This window comes from Hylobates moloch, unplaced genomic scaffold (assembly GCF_009828535.3).
Source record: "Hylobates moloch isolate HMO894 unplaced genomic scaffold, HMol_V3 SCAFFOLD_10, whole genome shotgun sequence".
Classification (NCBI taxonomy): Eukaryota; Metazoa; Chordata; class Mammalia; order Primates; family Hylobatidae; genus Hylobates; species Hylobates moloch.
Window position 1 is genome coordinate 29,128,823 of NW_026652285.1, and position 15,910 is coordinate 29,144,732.

At 42.1% G+C, this 15,910-nt stretch overlaps 1 protein-coding gene across 5 annotated transcripts in view; it reads right to left on the minus strand.

Moving 5' to 3' along the window:
* LOC116474986 (leucine-rich repeat-containing protein 37A2-like) overlaps positions 1–15,910 on the minus strand; it is a 42,639-nt gene that overhangs the window by 3,803 nt on the left and 22,926 nt on the right. For 4 of the 5 annotated variants that reach the window (XM_058446080.1, XM_058446079.1, XM_032163932.3 and 1 more), the window contains 5 exons: positions 10,832–10,903; positions 10,201–10,275; positions 6,149–6,267; positions 2,684–4,212; positions 2,028–2,126 (listed from right to left, as the gene is read on the minus strand). In XM_058446080.1, coding sequence (XP_058302063.1) covers positions 2,028–2,126; positions 2,684–4,212; positions 6,149–6,267; positions 10,201–10,275; positions 10,832–10,903 — 1,894 coding nt within the window. The remainder of the gene's footprint in view (positions 1–2,027; positions 2,127–2,683; positions 4,213–6,148; positions 6,268–10,200; positions 10,276–10,831; positions 10,904–15,910) is intronic. The other variant, XM_058446078.1, reaches the window with a different exon arrangement.

The window sequence follows — 15,910 nt, forward strand, 5'->3', positions numbered from 1 at the left end:
TAAATGATAAATGTTAGCCAAAGAAGCCTAAGAGAATCAACTAAGATTTTACTGGAAGTAATGAGAATTCAATACAGCGGCTATCTACAAAATCAAGAAATCAGCACACAAACCTCAAATACTTTTCCCAGGTACCACCAATAACTAATTAGAAAATGGAAGAAAGATCCCATTTACAATGGCAATAGAAATGTATGAAGTATTTAGGAACAAAAATACAAAGATCTTTTATCTAACAAGAGATGTGTAAGATCTATATATGGAAACACTAAAGCTCTTCTGAAAGACAGGAACAGGAAATGAACACATGACATGAGATAGCACGTTCCTAGAATGTCGTACAGATGTCAATTCTCAAATTCATCTAAAATTTAACGTAATCCTATTCAAATCCCAAGACAGTTTTTGGTGGTGGCTGTTTTTGAGACAGGGCCTCGCTCTGTTGCCCAGGCTAGAGTGCAGTGGTACGACCACAGCTCACTGCCTCCTTGACCTCCCAGGCTCAAGCAGTCCTCCCACTTCAGCCTCTGAAGTCTCTCATATGGTGTCCAAGAAATGGTGACAAATCTCACAAAGGGACTAGGCTCAGCAGGGCTGGAATATTCAGGGAAGGTGTCAAGAAGAAAGATAAACTTGAGTTGGCTTTTGAGAGATTCATAGGACTCCCACAGGCAGAGTGAAATAAGGGCATTTTATGGACAAACACAGACAAAAGCAGAAATGCGGGTGGTGTGACTGGGGTGTGGTGAGGGGCTGCTGTGGCTGGAATGGAGGGCTGCCACAATAATGGAAATGGTAAATGAGGCAAATAGGGTTGGACTGGTAGCATAGTGTCAAGGTTGCCAGCTTATTAAATCATTCTTCCAATATGCTAGCACTGGCCTGTTGGGAAAAGTAATACATCATGTAATCGAACAAAAGACAAATGGAGGCAAGCTCCAGGAATGGGCACTGTAAACAGGACTTGCCCCAGAGTAGCCAGATGTAGGCTTTAGAAAAGTTGATGCAGCTGGGTGCAGTGGCTCATGCCTGTAATCCCAGCACTTTGGGAGGCCGAGGCGGGCGGATCAGGAGGTCAGGAGATCGAGACCATCCTGGCTAACATGGTGAAACCCCGTCTCTACTAAAAAAAACCACAAAAAATTAGCTGGGCGTGGTGGCGGGCACCTGTAGTCCCAGCTACTCGGGAGGCTGAGGCAGGAACCCGGGAGGTGGAGCTTGCAGTCAGCCAAGATCAGGCCACTGCACTCCAGCCTGGGCGACAGAGCCAGACTCTGTCTCAAAAAATAAATAAATAAATAAATAAATAAAAATAAAAATAAAAAATAAAAGATAAGTTGATGCAGGTTGAGCATCTCTAATTTGAGGGGAAATGTCTCACATGGGGTCCAAGAAACGGTGACACATCTCACAGAGGGCCTAGGCTCAGGACGGCTGGAGTATGAGACGTTCTCCCTCGCCTGTGAACTTCAAAATGTGGCCAACAATTTTTTAAAAGATGGCTACTCTGTAGTGCTTTAAATGGACCTTTTTAGACAATGCCTTACACACTGGAGAACGATACTGTGTAAATCTAATACGTCTACAAGACAATACTTCTCTCTTTTGGCTCTCTCCTTCCTCTCCAGGGTGATGACAACTCCGTGAGGGTGGAGATTATACCCCTCTCATCATTTCAGCAACAAGGAAATAAATTAGTGGCAGAGTAAGGGTGATTTGGTGAGTACATCCAATTGTTGACATAGTTTTGGGTGGCAGAAATTTTGCTATTATATTGACTTCTTAAAATAGTCTAGTGGGATTAATTTGGTTTCAATTCACAGAGATCTGGAAGCGAGGATCCTTTAAAAATCCTGAAATACACACTGCAGTAAAAGAGCAAAGCATACACCTCAGGCTTAAATGACTGAAGAAGTATGTCAAGTAGCAGCAGGTGGGAAAGTGGCTTTGGTTTTCAGTTTGTGAGCTCTGAATCCACACAAAGACAGGACTACATTCTGAAAACCTGAATTAATTATTGTCCTTACCACAACGAGGCAGAGAAGTATAATAAAATTTGTTACTATGATAGTCACTGCGAAGGCAAGTTTCTTCTTATAGCCATATCCTGGAACTTCCTTTGTGAGCTAAAAAAAAACAAACAGAATGAGAGCTAACTATTCAAAACCCCAGTATTCCAGGTGAGTAGCTTACAGGTTCTTTTTTATTTCTTTGAAAGAGGGTCTCACTCTGTCACCCAGGCTGGAGTACAGTGGTGCAATCACCGTTCACTAGACTCGACCTCCCTGGGCTCAGGTGATCCTCCCACCTCAGCCTCCCAAGTAGCTGGGACTACAGACACGTGTCATCAACCCAGCTAATTTTTGTATTTTTAGTAGAGACAGGGTTTCACTATGTTGGCCAAGCTGGTCTCAAACTCCTGACTTCAAGTAATCCACCCACCTTGGCCTCCCAAAGTGCTGGGATTACAGGAGTAAGCTACCACCCCCGGCCTATGGTTCATCTTGTGCCCTAATCTATTTCACTCTTTACATGAGCAAAGTGGGAGATCACTGTCATGGCCAAAGTTACATGGCCAAGATAAGCTATGGCCTGGGAGTCCCAGGTTCTCCTGTGTGGGCACTTTCCTGGGATATGCTAAATGATGAGAAATCTGGGTCTCATGTTTCTGTGTGGTCCTCACCTCAAGCGACTTCTGTTCTTTGTGTTCACTCTGGGCTTCCGTGCTCTCAATATAAGTAGCGGTCTTCCATTGGTCTGTATCCCATTCTACCTTGGATGCCTTTACTTCCTGCTGCTTGCTGAGAAGATTCAGCAGGTGGCCTGTCCTGGAGATGAGCCTGGCACAGGTCACTTGCACATCGGCCCCAGAGCAGTCCATCTTCAAGATCCGGATAACATGAGAAAGCAGCCTTCTCACGTTATTGTCGGGGATAAGGGACTGTAGCTGCTGGGTTAGCTGAATTTCAAACTGATCACCTGGGGACGAGAGCAATGGGTCATTGAAGCTTTTGGGCTCGGGGGACAGGTCAGTGCCCGCGTTGTTGTGTTCCCCTTTTGTCTCAGTTTGTGTAACAGTTGGCCCTAAGTCGAATGCAGTCCCAGTGGAGTCTGCCTCAGGAGGGTGATTGTAGTTTGTGTTTTCAGAGATGGTGCCTTCTGGCATGTTAGTGTTTTCCATAAAAACGTTTTCTTCAAAGGCATTTCTTGCAGTTTTGTCTTTTACATTTGTGTTTTTTATAAAACGTACTGAAGGAGCAGATACTTCCAGAAAAGGGTTTTCTTGAGGACTCAGGTCTCCTAAGGATGAAAAAGCCCCTTGTGAAGGGGAATTTATGAGGCTGTTCGCTGCAGAGAACAGAGGCCTGTTTGCGAGCATCAGTCTATTGAGATAACTTTTCTTTCTGAACTTTGGACTCTTTTTGAACTTGGGTGTTCTGTGGGCCACGCGGGAGCGAGTTTTGGGAAGGTGGTATTTTTTTCTGGAACGTATGATTGGTTTAGAATCCTCCATAGGTGTGACTCTAGCCTTTGCACTTTCTAAAATGGAAATAGCGTGGGTGAAGTCTTTTGATCTGTCTCTCACCTGAGGCAGGGCTTTTGCAGGGCTGGAGGTAGAAGGCGTGCCCTTGGAGAAGTGTTTCAGCACAGAGACTGCTGCCTTATGCTGTTGGGTGAACGAAGGCTTGCTGTAGACGGCGTTTCCCGCTAACTTCTCAGGCCCCTGCTGTATGTGAGGCTGTTCCAGCTCCCTTGGGGCTGGACTCCCGAGCCTTTTTTCTTCGGCAGCGTTCTCCACAGATGCCTGGGCACCCTGTTCCCTCCTGATGCTCTGCCTTCCCACCTCTTTGAAGTGCCTTTTCTGGATGCTGCTTGGGCCCATGAGGACTCTGTTAACCCTCTGCAGGTTTTTACCTACACTTTGAATTTTTGCCAGGCTGTTTCCTGTGGTTGGCAGTTTAATGAATGGTAATAACATTGATTTCACATCTAGGTTTGCCGCTGAAAAATACGGCAAGTAACTTAGGGCACTGATAACATCACTCTCGTCATTGGTGTCTCGCTGCTCACTCCCAAAGCCTGACAAGTTGATGCCACTGCTGTCTGAGGGCGCCTCCGGCTCAACAGTCAGCTCAGTGCTTGTGTGATTCTTCCGGGCTTGTAACACCTTCATGAACGCTCCTTCTGGATTCCCTATAGATGCTTCTTCAGCTGTCAAAAAAGAAGAGACTGCTTTGATCATGAAAGATGATGGGACAGGATGCATCAGTCCATAGCTGTACACCCCAGTCACACAGAGTAGGAGTCAGCAAACATTCGAGTGCCATTCAGAGAGGAGAAACACACACCCAATCCTAAACCTATGAAATGGCAACAACAAAAGGAGAAAATACATCTTTTGAAAACACGGCCACCTACTTGGAACATTCCATAGTGTGACATAGAGTAACTCTGCTTAGGATTATTTCGTTGATCCCCAGGGGCCAACTGCCCAGTGCTCAGTCAAAGCCCAAGGTGGAAGACAAGTGCTTCCCTGATGAGCTGATGAGCTGGCCTCTCTGGAGACTGCTCCGTACCCTGTGCTGTCCTGCCTCAGATGCAGAGAGAGCACAAGGCTCCCGCTCTCCTCGTCCTCGGTGCGCCTGCGTTCTTGCTACCATCACAGCTGAATGCAATGAAAGGCGGTCCTCTGAGAGGAGCAGGGTGGAGATGCTAAAGTGGAGGCCCCCTCCCATTGCTGATAGATCCTCATCTGGCATGCGCTCCACCCACCCACCCCATTCTCTGCTCCCACATGTCGTAGCCCCATCACAGAAGATGCGACATGGAAAAAAGCACTGTGTCCACCCTAGTTCTTAAATTTGGGCAGGGATTTGTGGTGTAGGTTAAGAGGTTTTTAAATTTGCCAGATTGGATGCCTATGTTGTTAAATACACAATGGATCTGTGATATGATAGCAGTTTCTGGATAAACATTGCTTGAGGTCCTAAAATGCAGAAGGGAAAAAGCAAGTTTTGTCAGATGCCTACTTTGCTTTCATTTCATCTCTAATATTTTGGATGGGGAATCATCCAAAGCTTCTGACTGCATGAAGGTCAAGTGTGCCAGTGTGCAGCTGGGTTTCTTTTCCAGAATTAAAAGTATTTTGGGTGGTGGTGAGGGTCAGCAGAAGAAGTAAAGATTGTGAGAAAGGGGAAACATGGGCTTGGGGAGAACCCAGAACTGGGGCCAGAAGACCTGGCACTAGGCTACAGCACTTAGCACCTCTGATCTTGTTTTCCTCATCTGTAAAAGGAGGTTAACAAAGCTTTTCTGCCCACTTCTTGGGGAAAAGGGAATAATATAATTGGTAAAAAAAAAAAAAAAAAAGTTTTGAAAAATAAGCAACACTGACTTTATGTAACCAAGCATTATTAATTATCCACCCCATATCACTGGTAGATACCTGTATTCAAGCTATCTGGACATGAAAGCAGTCACATTTTAGAAGTCATGAAGTTGGTGCTAATAAATCTAATCTAAGAAACACTCTTGAAAGCCCTTGAGCGTTTGTTCTGTGAACAGAAAGGTTTGAGATTCGGAGCAAGTTCAGAGTTGGATGGTCTAAGAATGGAAAAGCCCTCCATTCCATTAGAAGAGCCAGGTAGCAATTTCTGGTTATGGAACCAGAAGCTCTCAGGCTTCAAATAAAACAGCATCACTTGTACTCTTATAAAACTGTAAAAACAGAAAAACCAAAACCGTATCTACATCTGTCCTATAAGGCAGAGAGTACTTGAGACCTCATGGATTTAAAACCAGCTTACAAACTACATTGCACTATATGAAGAAATTATCACTGTGGGCAAAGCATTAAGCAGAGAGCACAGTACACAGTGTGTGGATGTTAATGGTATTCCCTAGCCTTCCCATTCCTTTGTCTTGGTCCTTTGTGCATATGGAACAGTTCTATTATTAAATTTTGTAATAATAACTGAGAACCTGACTCTCAGCAAGGGAGTAGTTCAGAAATTGAGGGAGTTTAACTCTGAATGAGTAAATAAAAATAAAGCAATTATGTCATTAGCTTAAAATTTTATCATCATTAAAAATAAAAAGTTTAAAAACAAATAATGTAACAATTTATCACCGCGCAATTTGGACTCACGACAATGTATGGTGTTTGTCAGACATGCACTGTTGCAATGCAGCTTGACTGTCTTGCAGACAGCCTCAATGCTGTTTTTAAATTGGCAGAGGCAGCAGGCCATATGGCTAGGTAAGATCCTATAGATGAAAACAGAGAGCAATAAATTAGTGGTAAAGCGGTTACTTGAGTAGGTAAAGGAGGCAGCCAACGCTACCAAAGGGGTGGGAAAAGGGTGCCATTGAAGCCTATGGACTGGACAGTTGGGTAGGAAGCAGAAGGCCAACAGGAAGGAGGGCAAAGTTGCCCAACCGAAGGGTAAACATGGCAGTGAGTATGGTATGCCTAGAATAAAGGTGGTTGGGATTAGAATTGGGTGACAGTGATTAGTAGTTTAATTCAGAAGTATCTCTTCCCAACGCAAAAGTCTCACTTTGGGCTGAAAGTACAGAAGAAGAAGGTAGACTTTTAAGAAGTCTGAATAAGCCCCCAACTTCTGGAGTCCCTTTCTCAATTCCTGTTGGGAGTGGGAAATATTATAAATTACTCTGGGCATTAAAAATAGCTTAGTTTAACCTGGATTCCGGGGTTAAAACATAACAAAGATTGCATTGGTCAAATCTGGACAATTTGAGCATTCAAAAGAATAACAACAATAAGTTACAACATATTTAATATAAAGAAGAATCCATGAAGAGTGATATTCAAAAAGAAAGAGGGGGAGTTCTTCTTCAGTGAAATAATACCAGCTAGTAAATGTAGAAGGAATGATAGAATTTTAAAAACTTTCACTTTGCAACCATCAGTGTAATACAAATTCATTCAGACAAGGATTATCATTGATGCACATTTGGGTGAAAAGACATTTGAGAACAGGATCTTCACTGAATTCAAAGTAACAACCCACAGATTATTTATTAATTACCAAGGGGAAAATTGTTATTTTTTATTTTTATTTTTATTTTGTCACCCAGGCTGAAATACAGTGGCAAAATTATACCTCATTGCAGCCTCAACCCCCCTGGGCTCAAGGGATCCTCCAAATTCAGCCCCCTGAGTAGCTGGGAGTATAGGCTTGCACCACCATGCCCAGTTAATTTTTTTTTTTTTTGTACTTTTGTATTTTCAGTAGTGACAGGGTTTCCCCATGTTGCTCAGGCTGGTGTAGAACTCCTGGGCTCAAGCAATCCTCCCACCTCGGCCTTCCAAAGTGCTGGGATTACAAGTGGGAGCCACTGCACCCAGCAAAATAATTACAATGGAGAGATCTGGAAGATCACCTTAGTCAAATGATCAAACTTAGTATTACAGGCCACCTGCAGTTACGAGGCAGGAAGGATACATCACCTATGCAGTATTTTTCCCAAAAATGCTTAACTTGAATTTCATCATGAGGAAACAGACAAATCCAGACTGTGGGACAATTTACAAGACAAACTATCTTTGACTCTTAAAAAATGCCAATGTCATGAAAGATCAAAGAAAGTAGAGGCATGTTTTAGATTAAAGGAAATGAAGACATGACATGCAGTGCCTGATCTTTGATTGGATTCTGTACTATTCTTTCATCTTTCTGGCTTGTTTGAATTTTTTTCAACATGTAAATTTGGGCAAAAGAGGTAACCAAGACAATTGATTCATTTATTGTTGTGGCTTATTGGGGCACTTTCAGAGAGATAAAAACAATCCCTGTAACTGAAGTAAAAGGTTAATCTTAGGCAGTATAGCATGGTCATTAAGGATACAGATTCCACAGCCAGACTGTGCTTAAATCTCAGCTCCGCTAATAATGTGAATTTGGGCAAATTGCTTAATCTCTGTTCCTTGGCCTTGTCATTATAATAGTACCTACCTCTAATGAATTTTGAGGATCAAATGAATCAATACCTGAAAAATGCCTGGTGCACAGTGAGTGCTCAATAAGAGTTAACTATAATTATTATGTTGCAGAGGTTTTGGGGGGCCTTTTCTGAGTCCTCCAAAAGGATGGCTTTATTAGGGCCACATTAAGACTGAAAACAGAAGAGGGTTTCATGGATACATGAAGTCTATGAGTTGGGGGTACAATGTATAGAGTTTTAGATTAAAACTGCATCCAATAAGTTGGCCTGACACATCTTTCGAACCTATAGAGGAATAATCACAAGTGACTAGTATTATTCCCTTGGGTCCAGTGGAAGCCTCTGATCTTCATATGGAATGGACCTGGAACCGTAACCCAGCATTTTGTTATACAGCAACCTTAACTCTGACACAAAGGTGTTTCTTTTGTTTATTTTGAGGCTGGGTCTCGCTCTGTTACACAGGCTGAGTGCAGTGGTGCAATCTTGGCTCACTGTAGCCTCTGCCTCCTGGGTTCAAGTGATCCTTCTGACTCAGGTTCCCTAGTAGCTGGGACTACAGGCGTGTGCCACCACTCCTGGCTGATATATATATATAACCTGCAAAGAAGGCCAGGCACGGTATCGCATGCCTGTAATCTCAGCACTCTGGGAGGGTGAGGCAGGAGGATCACTTGAGACCAGGAGTCTGAGACCAGCCTGGACCACATACTGAGACCTAATTTCTACAAAAAAATAAAAAATAAAAATAAAAGATACATCATATATGCAAATTAACTCAAAATGGATCATAGACCTAAATGTATATAATTTCTGGGAGAAGACATAGGAGAAAATCTTTTAGACGTTGGATTAGACAACAAATTCTTAAAGATTTCTTAGGTAAGAAACAAAAAATCACAAGCCATTTAAGAAAAAAATGCTAACTTAAAGCTGATCAAAATTAAAAACTTCTGGTCTTCAGAAAACATTTTTATTTTTTACTTTTTTTTAGGCAGAGTCCCACTCTGTCGCCCATGTTGGAGTGCAGTGGTGCAATCTCAGCTCATTGCAACCTCCACCTCTCAAGTTCAAGCACTTCTCGTGCCTCAGCCTCCTGAGTAGCTGGGATTACAGGCATGTGCCACCACACCTGCCTAATTTGTGAATTTTTAGTAGAGATGGCGTTTCCACACAACCGGAATACTACTCAGCAATGAAAAGGAGTGAACAGTTGTCGCTCGGTGTCTGCAGGGGATTGGCTCCAGGACCCCCTGCAGATACCAAAGTCCACAGATGCTGATGTCTTTTTTATGAAATAACATGTTTGTATATAGCCTCAGGTATACTTTAAATACCTAATACAGTGTAAATGGTATGTACATAATTATACAGTATTTTAAATTTTCTACTGTTTTTATTATTGTATTGTTGTTTTATATATTTTATTTTTTCCAAATATTCTGCATCCATGGTTCATTGAATCTACGGATGAGGAACCTGCAGATATGGAGGGCCAGCTGTAGTGATAGGTGCAACAACATGGATGGTAGCATAATCTCAAAAAAAATTCTTCAGAGTGAGGCCAGGCAAGGTGGATCTTATCTGTAATCCTAGCACTTTGGGAGGCTGAGGCGGGCGGATCACTTGAGGTCAGGAGTTCGAAACCACCCTGGCCAACATGGTGAAACCTTGTCTCTGCTAAAAATACAAAAATTAGCCAGGTGTGGTGGCATGCACCTGTAATCCCAGCTACTCGGAAGGCTGAGGCAGGAGGACCACTTGAACCTGGGAGGTGGAGGTTGCAGTGAGCCTAGGTCATGCCACTGCACTGCAGCCTGGGCGACAGAGTGAGATTCCATTTAAAAAAAAAAAAAAAAATTAGGCTTTGTGAAAGGAGCCAAACACAAGAGGCTACATGCTATATGATTTCATTTATAAGACATTCTGGAAAAGGCAAAAGTATAGGAACAGAAGTCAGATTAGTAGCTAACAGGGGCTGATGGTGGGAGGACGGGATTGCCTACAAAGGGACAGGAGGGGCCTTTTTGAGGCGTCAGAAATGCTTTATACTGGGAATGTGGTGGTGGTTATGTAACTACACATTTGTCAGCCTCATCAAACTGTATACTTAAAAAGCATGAATGTTACTATATGAAAATTATACCTCAATGAACCTGACTTAAGAAAATAATAAAACGAACTTAAAGAACCAACTAAGTAAAAATAAATCTCAGAAAAAAAATAACTTACAGTTTTTCCAGTTCAACAGTCATCATGAGAATGTTCTTAAGTGTTGTAAGTGGGACTAGCGTTGTTCCCATGTCTCTGAAGAAGAAAGCCGAAACATTCATGATATGAACCCCAATAAAAAATTCTGTACTTAACAATTCAATTTTGGCTTCTCTATTAAATAAGCCAGCTCAAGAGTTTATTTGCTGTAGAATTCCAGGGGACTCTTATTAAAGAAATTAAAGTTGATTTGCATCATCAAATTAATGATACTCAAGAGCAGAACTTACACCTTTTTTTTACCATTATCTTCTCACTTTCATATTGCACTCACCATCTTATTTACGCTTTTCTTCATTTTTAGAATAATGAACACCTTTTCCCCTTTGCTTTCTTGGTTAAATAATATTCCTCCATGTGTCTACATGTTCCAAATCTATATGAGTTCTTCAATGCTGTTCTCTTCCCCTGCTGGCTGTCTTGACCATTATACATCCTCTTAATTTTTTTCTTCGCCAATAACTTTTTTTCAATAACCCAGTTAAAATTTGAATTATGACATTTTAGCCTAAATGTAAAATGCTTAAGCTTTGATGAACAATTTAAAAAGCATAAATCATCTCATGACTCACGAGAGTACTATGGTACTTACAGATATTTTAATGCTGGCAATTGAAAGAGATACGGATCTTCAACAGTTGTCAGAGGATTGCGATTCAGAATTCTGAAAAATGCAATGGAATTAAAATAACCTGCATTTTCAGTGTGTGAAACTGCATGGAAAGTTTACATTCATTTTTTGGTACGGAACTTGTAGGTAAAAAAGAAAAAAATGTTTCCTGTTTTTACCTAAGAAATCACCATTAGACTCCATAAAGCACTATTCCTCTGGGAACTACCGAGGTCTCTAGAAGATAAAGGATAGAACGAGGGCAAGAACTACAAGGAAAAAAAAAGTGGATAGCAAAGAAAAAATATGCCACAGAACTTTCCAGGTCAAAAACCCTAAAAGTGAGTATGTTGGTAGGAAGCCCTGACTGTGGAGGAAACACTATTTCTAGCATCCTCCATAATTCAAGTTGCTCATCATAATTCAAGTTGTTCATCTATTTTTTTTTTTTTTTTTTTTTTTGAGATGGAGTCTCGCTCTTGTTGCCCAGGCTGGAGTGCAATGGCTCGATCTTGGCTCACTGCAACCTCCGCCTCCCAGGTTCAAGCAATTCTCCTGTTCTGCCTCAGCCTTCCGAGTAGCTGGGATTACAGGCACCCACCACCACACCCAGCTAATTTTTGTATTTTTAGTAGAGACAGGGTTTTACCATGTTTGCCAGGCTGGTTTTGAACTCCTGACCTCAGGTGATCTACCTGCCGCAGCCTCCCAAACTGATAGGATTACCGGCGTGAGCCACTGTGGCTGGCTGCTTGTCTTTTATCTTTATAAAGTTTTTAAATTTTATGGTTTAATTTGCACAGTTAAAAAAAAATAGGACCAATTCTTTTGCTTCATAGCCAAAGAAGAAGGAATAAATCTAAGAGGAGGAACTGGTCAAAACCATACTCCCACTTGTCTTCTTGTATGACATCACAGCCTTTCTTACATTGCATGTAATCACCTGTCCAGTTGTCAGGCTCCTGGACTATGAGCGCCTTGAGGGCAGATACCACATTTTTTTTTTTTTTTTTTCTGAGACGGAGTCTCACTCTGTCGCCCAGGCTGGAGTGCAGTGGCGCAATCTTGGCTCACTGCAATCTCCGCCTCCCGGGTTGAAGCAATTCTCCTGCCTTAGCCTCCCAAGTAGCTGGGATTACAGGTGCCCGCCACCATGCCCTGTCATCCCTGTGCCTGGCATGATGTCTGAAATGTATTAGGCATTTAACAAATGTTTATTGAATAAAAAATGACATTTTGTTTATATGTCAATAAAATGAATAAATTGATTTTGATGCAAATTTTTATTCCAAAATGCCGGAATCGATTTTCTTTTTAATTCTTTAAGGTGAACAAGAAAAATAAAAGAAACAGGAAGAAATAAAAGAAAATCTGCCTTTAGGTTAACCCAAGAATCATCTTTGTACTTCTGCAGAAATTATAAAAATAATAATTATTACAGTGAGTATCTACTGCGTTGCCACGTATTTGTGATCAGCAAATACCTTACGTGGTAGATATTATTATTGCCCTATTTTTAAATGAGGAAACTGAGGCACAGAGAGGTTATATAACTTGTCCTAGGTCACCAAGCTATTAAGCAGCAAAGCTGTGATTTGAACTCATGTGTTTAATCTGTATGAAGAAAAAGGGTTTACTTTAACCTTAGATTTTCTTTTAAATTTTTATTTTCATTCTTCATTCATTCTTTTTCTTTCTCTCTCTTTTTCCTTCCTTCCTTCCCTCCCCCTTCCTGCTTTCTATTTTCTTTCCTTTCCTTTCTTTCCTTTCTCCTCTCCCCTCCACTCCCCTCCCCTCCCTACCCAAACAGGGTCTCGCTCCATTGACCAGGCTGGAGTGCAGTGGCGTGATCTTGGCTCACTGCAACCTCCTCCTCCACTTCCCAAGCTCAGGTAATCCTCCTTCCTCAGTCTCCCAAATAGCTGGGACTATAGGCATGCACCACCATGCCTGGCTACTTTTTGTGTTTTTAGTAGAGATGGGAGTTTCACCATGTTTGCCAGGCTGGTCTTGAACTCCTGATCTCAAGTGATCCGCCTGCCTTGGCCTCCCAAAGTGCTGGTGTGAGCCACTGGGCCCAGCCTTAATTTTGAGAAGACTAAATACAGAAGTGCCTTTCAACCTTCTTCTACTCCTCTGGGAGGACGTCTATGAGAATTACAATTTCTCATTAGCAGGGCACGGCAGCGCTTGCCTGTAATTCCAGCTGTGTCGGAGGCTGAGGCAAGAGAATTGCTTGAACCCAGGAGGCGGAGGTTGCAGTGAGCCAAGATCAAGCCGCTGCACTCCAGCCTGGGTGACAGAGCAAAAAAAAGTGGATTGCAGTTTCTCTTTTTATGTCTTTCCCCTAATCATTTCCCATGATTAAATAGTTAATTAGTCTATGGTCAATGAGACTTTTTTTTTAAGAGACACATTCTCACTCACTGTGTTGCCCAGGCTGGAGAGCAGTGGCTATTCACAGCCATGATCCCCCTAGTGATCAGCATGGGAGTTTTGACCTGCTCCATTCCTGAACTGGGCTGGTACACCCGTTTTTAGGGAAGCTGGTGGTCTCCTGTTCCTGGGAGGTCACCATACTGATGCTGAACTTAGTGCAGACACCCAATCAGCATAGCATGCTACAGCCCAGAATTCCTGGACTCAAAGGATCCTTCTTCCTTTGCCTCCCGAGTATCTGGGACTACAGGCATGTGCCCAGTGAGCCTTCAGAGATTTAAAACCATGTTGTAAGTGACATCAGTGAAAATGGTGGAATAAAAACATCCAGGCTGGGCGCGGTGGCTCACGCCTGTAATCCCAGCACTTTGGGAGGCCAAGGCAGGTGGATCACAAGGTCAGGGCATCAAGACCATCCTGGCTAACAAGGCGAAACCCCGTCTGTACTAAATATACAAAAATTAGCCAGGCATGGTGGCAGGCGCCTATAGTCCCAGCTACTCGGGAGGCTGAGGCAGGAGAATTGTGTGAACCCAGGAGGCGGAGCTTGCAGTGAGACGAGATTGTGCCACTGCACTCCAGCCTGGGCAACAGAGCGAGACTCTGTCTCAAAAAAAAAAAAAGACATCCAAAAATTCATCCCTTCATAAAAGCAACAAACACCAAAAAAATGGCCAAAAAAAAAATTGACCAGAATAAACTTTTTCAGAACTCTAGAAATGTAACCAAAGTCTTGCAGCAACCCAAGGAGCATTTATTCAAGAAAAATTTCTGTAAGAACAATGAGATTTGTGTTAACTTGCCTTAGACCATTCCTCACTCTCTAGCTCAGTAGTCACCTTGAAAAACAGCCCACATCCCCAACCAGAGGGAGCTGAATGGAGCTGGAGCTCCTTCAAAGCCTTATTCTCAGTTAACTGTCATGATGTCATCTGTCTGGTGGTTCCCTGGAAGACTTCATTTGAAAGGTTTGTCTTTATTTGACCAGAATGAAAGCTGTCTAGTGCTAAAGCCTCTCCAAGAGGGTGCTTTTGGAAAACAATTACAGACAAGTGTTTTAACATGGCAACTGTATTGGGCAATGAATAACAGTTTGGGGAAAAAAAGCCTAATCAAAAAGCTTAATAGGAAAAGCTGAGGAATAAGATGTCCACAGGAATTTTGAAACACTCTGATATACGTTTGGGAAACTAGAAGTCCATAAGACATATTCCTGGCAATTTGGAATGTCATGCACATGCATAGGGCAGGCTGTCAGCATGGTCAGGAAAGACCTACTAAGTTCACAAACTCTCATCCCTGGCTGATCTTGAGGTTCTGCACAAGCAAGAAGTGAAAGCTAAGGCATGGCTGTAAATTGTCTAGCTGAGTGCTGAAGGTATGCCCCAACATGGACCCAGAGCCCCTTGGCAAAAACTAGGAGACTTACCAGTTCCAGGAATTTAAGTAAATCTTCATTTAATCATTAGCTGATCGGTAAGCTAACCGAGGAGAGACTTTAGTGGGAACACATGACATATAATGCAAGACTTTACAGAAGAAGTTCAGAAAAGTCACTAAATAAATAGCAACTACTAACACAAGCAGCAGTAACACCAAACCCTGGCAGCATAGATCTGATTTTCAGAATTGCTACATTATATTATTTAAAATATTCAATTTTTAACAAAAATGTATGAAAAATGCAAGGAAACAAAGTATGGCCCAAACATGCGGTGGGGGGAGAAATAAGCAGAAATTGTCCCTGAGAAAGACCAGATGTTAGACTTACTAGACAAAGATTTTTTTTATTTTTTATAGCTGGGGTCTTGCTAAGTTGCCCAGGGTGGTCTTGAACTCCTGGCCTCAGCCTCAGCCTCAGCCTCCCAAAGTGCTGGGATTATAGGCATGAGCCACCATGCTTGACCTAGAGAAAGATTTAATTCAGCTATTTAAAATATGTTCAAAAAGATAAGAGAAACGATCCAGTTCTGTAGACTGGAGAACTAAAGGAAAGTATGAAAGCAATGTCTCATCAAATAGAGAATATCAGTAAAGAGATAGAAACCATAAAAAGGAGCCAAATAGAAATTCTAGAGTTGAAAAGTATGGTAACTGAAATGGAAAAGTTATTAGAGGTTCTCAATGGCACATCACAGCAGGCAGAAGAAAGAATGGGGAACTTGAAGGTTAATTGAGATTGTTGACTCTGAGGAACAGAAATAAAAATGAATGAAAGTGAATGGAATCTCAGAGACCTGTTTGAGGAACACATCATCAAGCTTACCAACATATACATAATGAGAGTCTCAGGAGAAGAAAAACAGAAAAAAGGAGAAAGAATATTTGAAGCAATAATGGCCCCAAACTTCCCAAACATGATGAAAAACAATCTGCATATTCAAGAAGCTCAAGGAACTACAAGTAGGAAAAACTGAGGGATCCACATCTAAACATACTGTAATCAAACTGACAGAAGCCAAAGACAGAATATCTTCAAAGCAGCAAGAGAAAAGCAATTCATCACATACAAGGGATCCTCAATAAGATTAATAGCTGATTTCTCTTCAAAAACAATGGAGGCGCTGGACATGGTTGCTCACACCTGTACTCCCAGTACCTTGGGAGGCTTGAGGCTCAAGA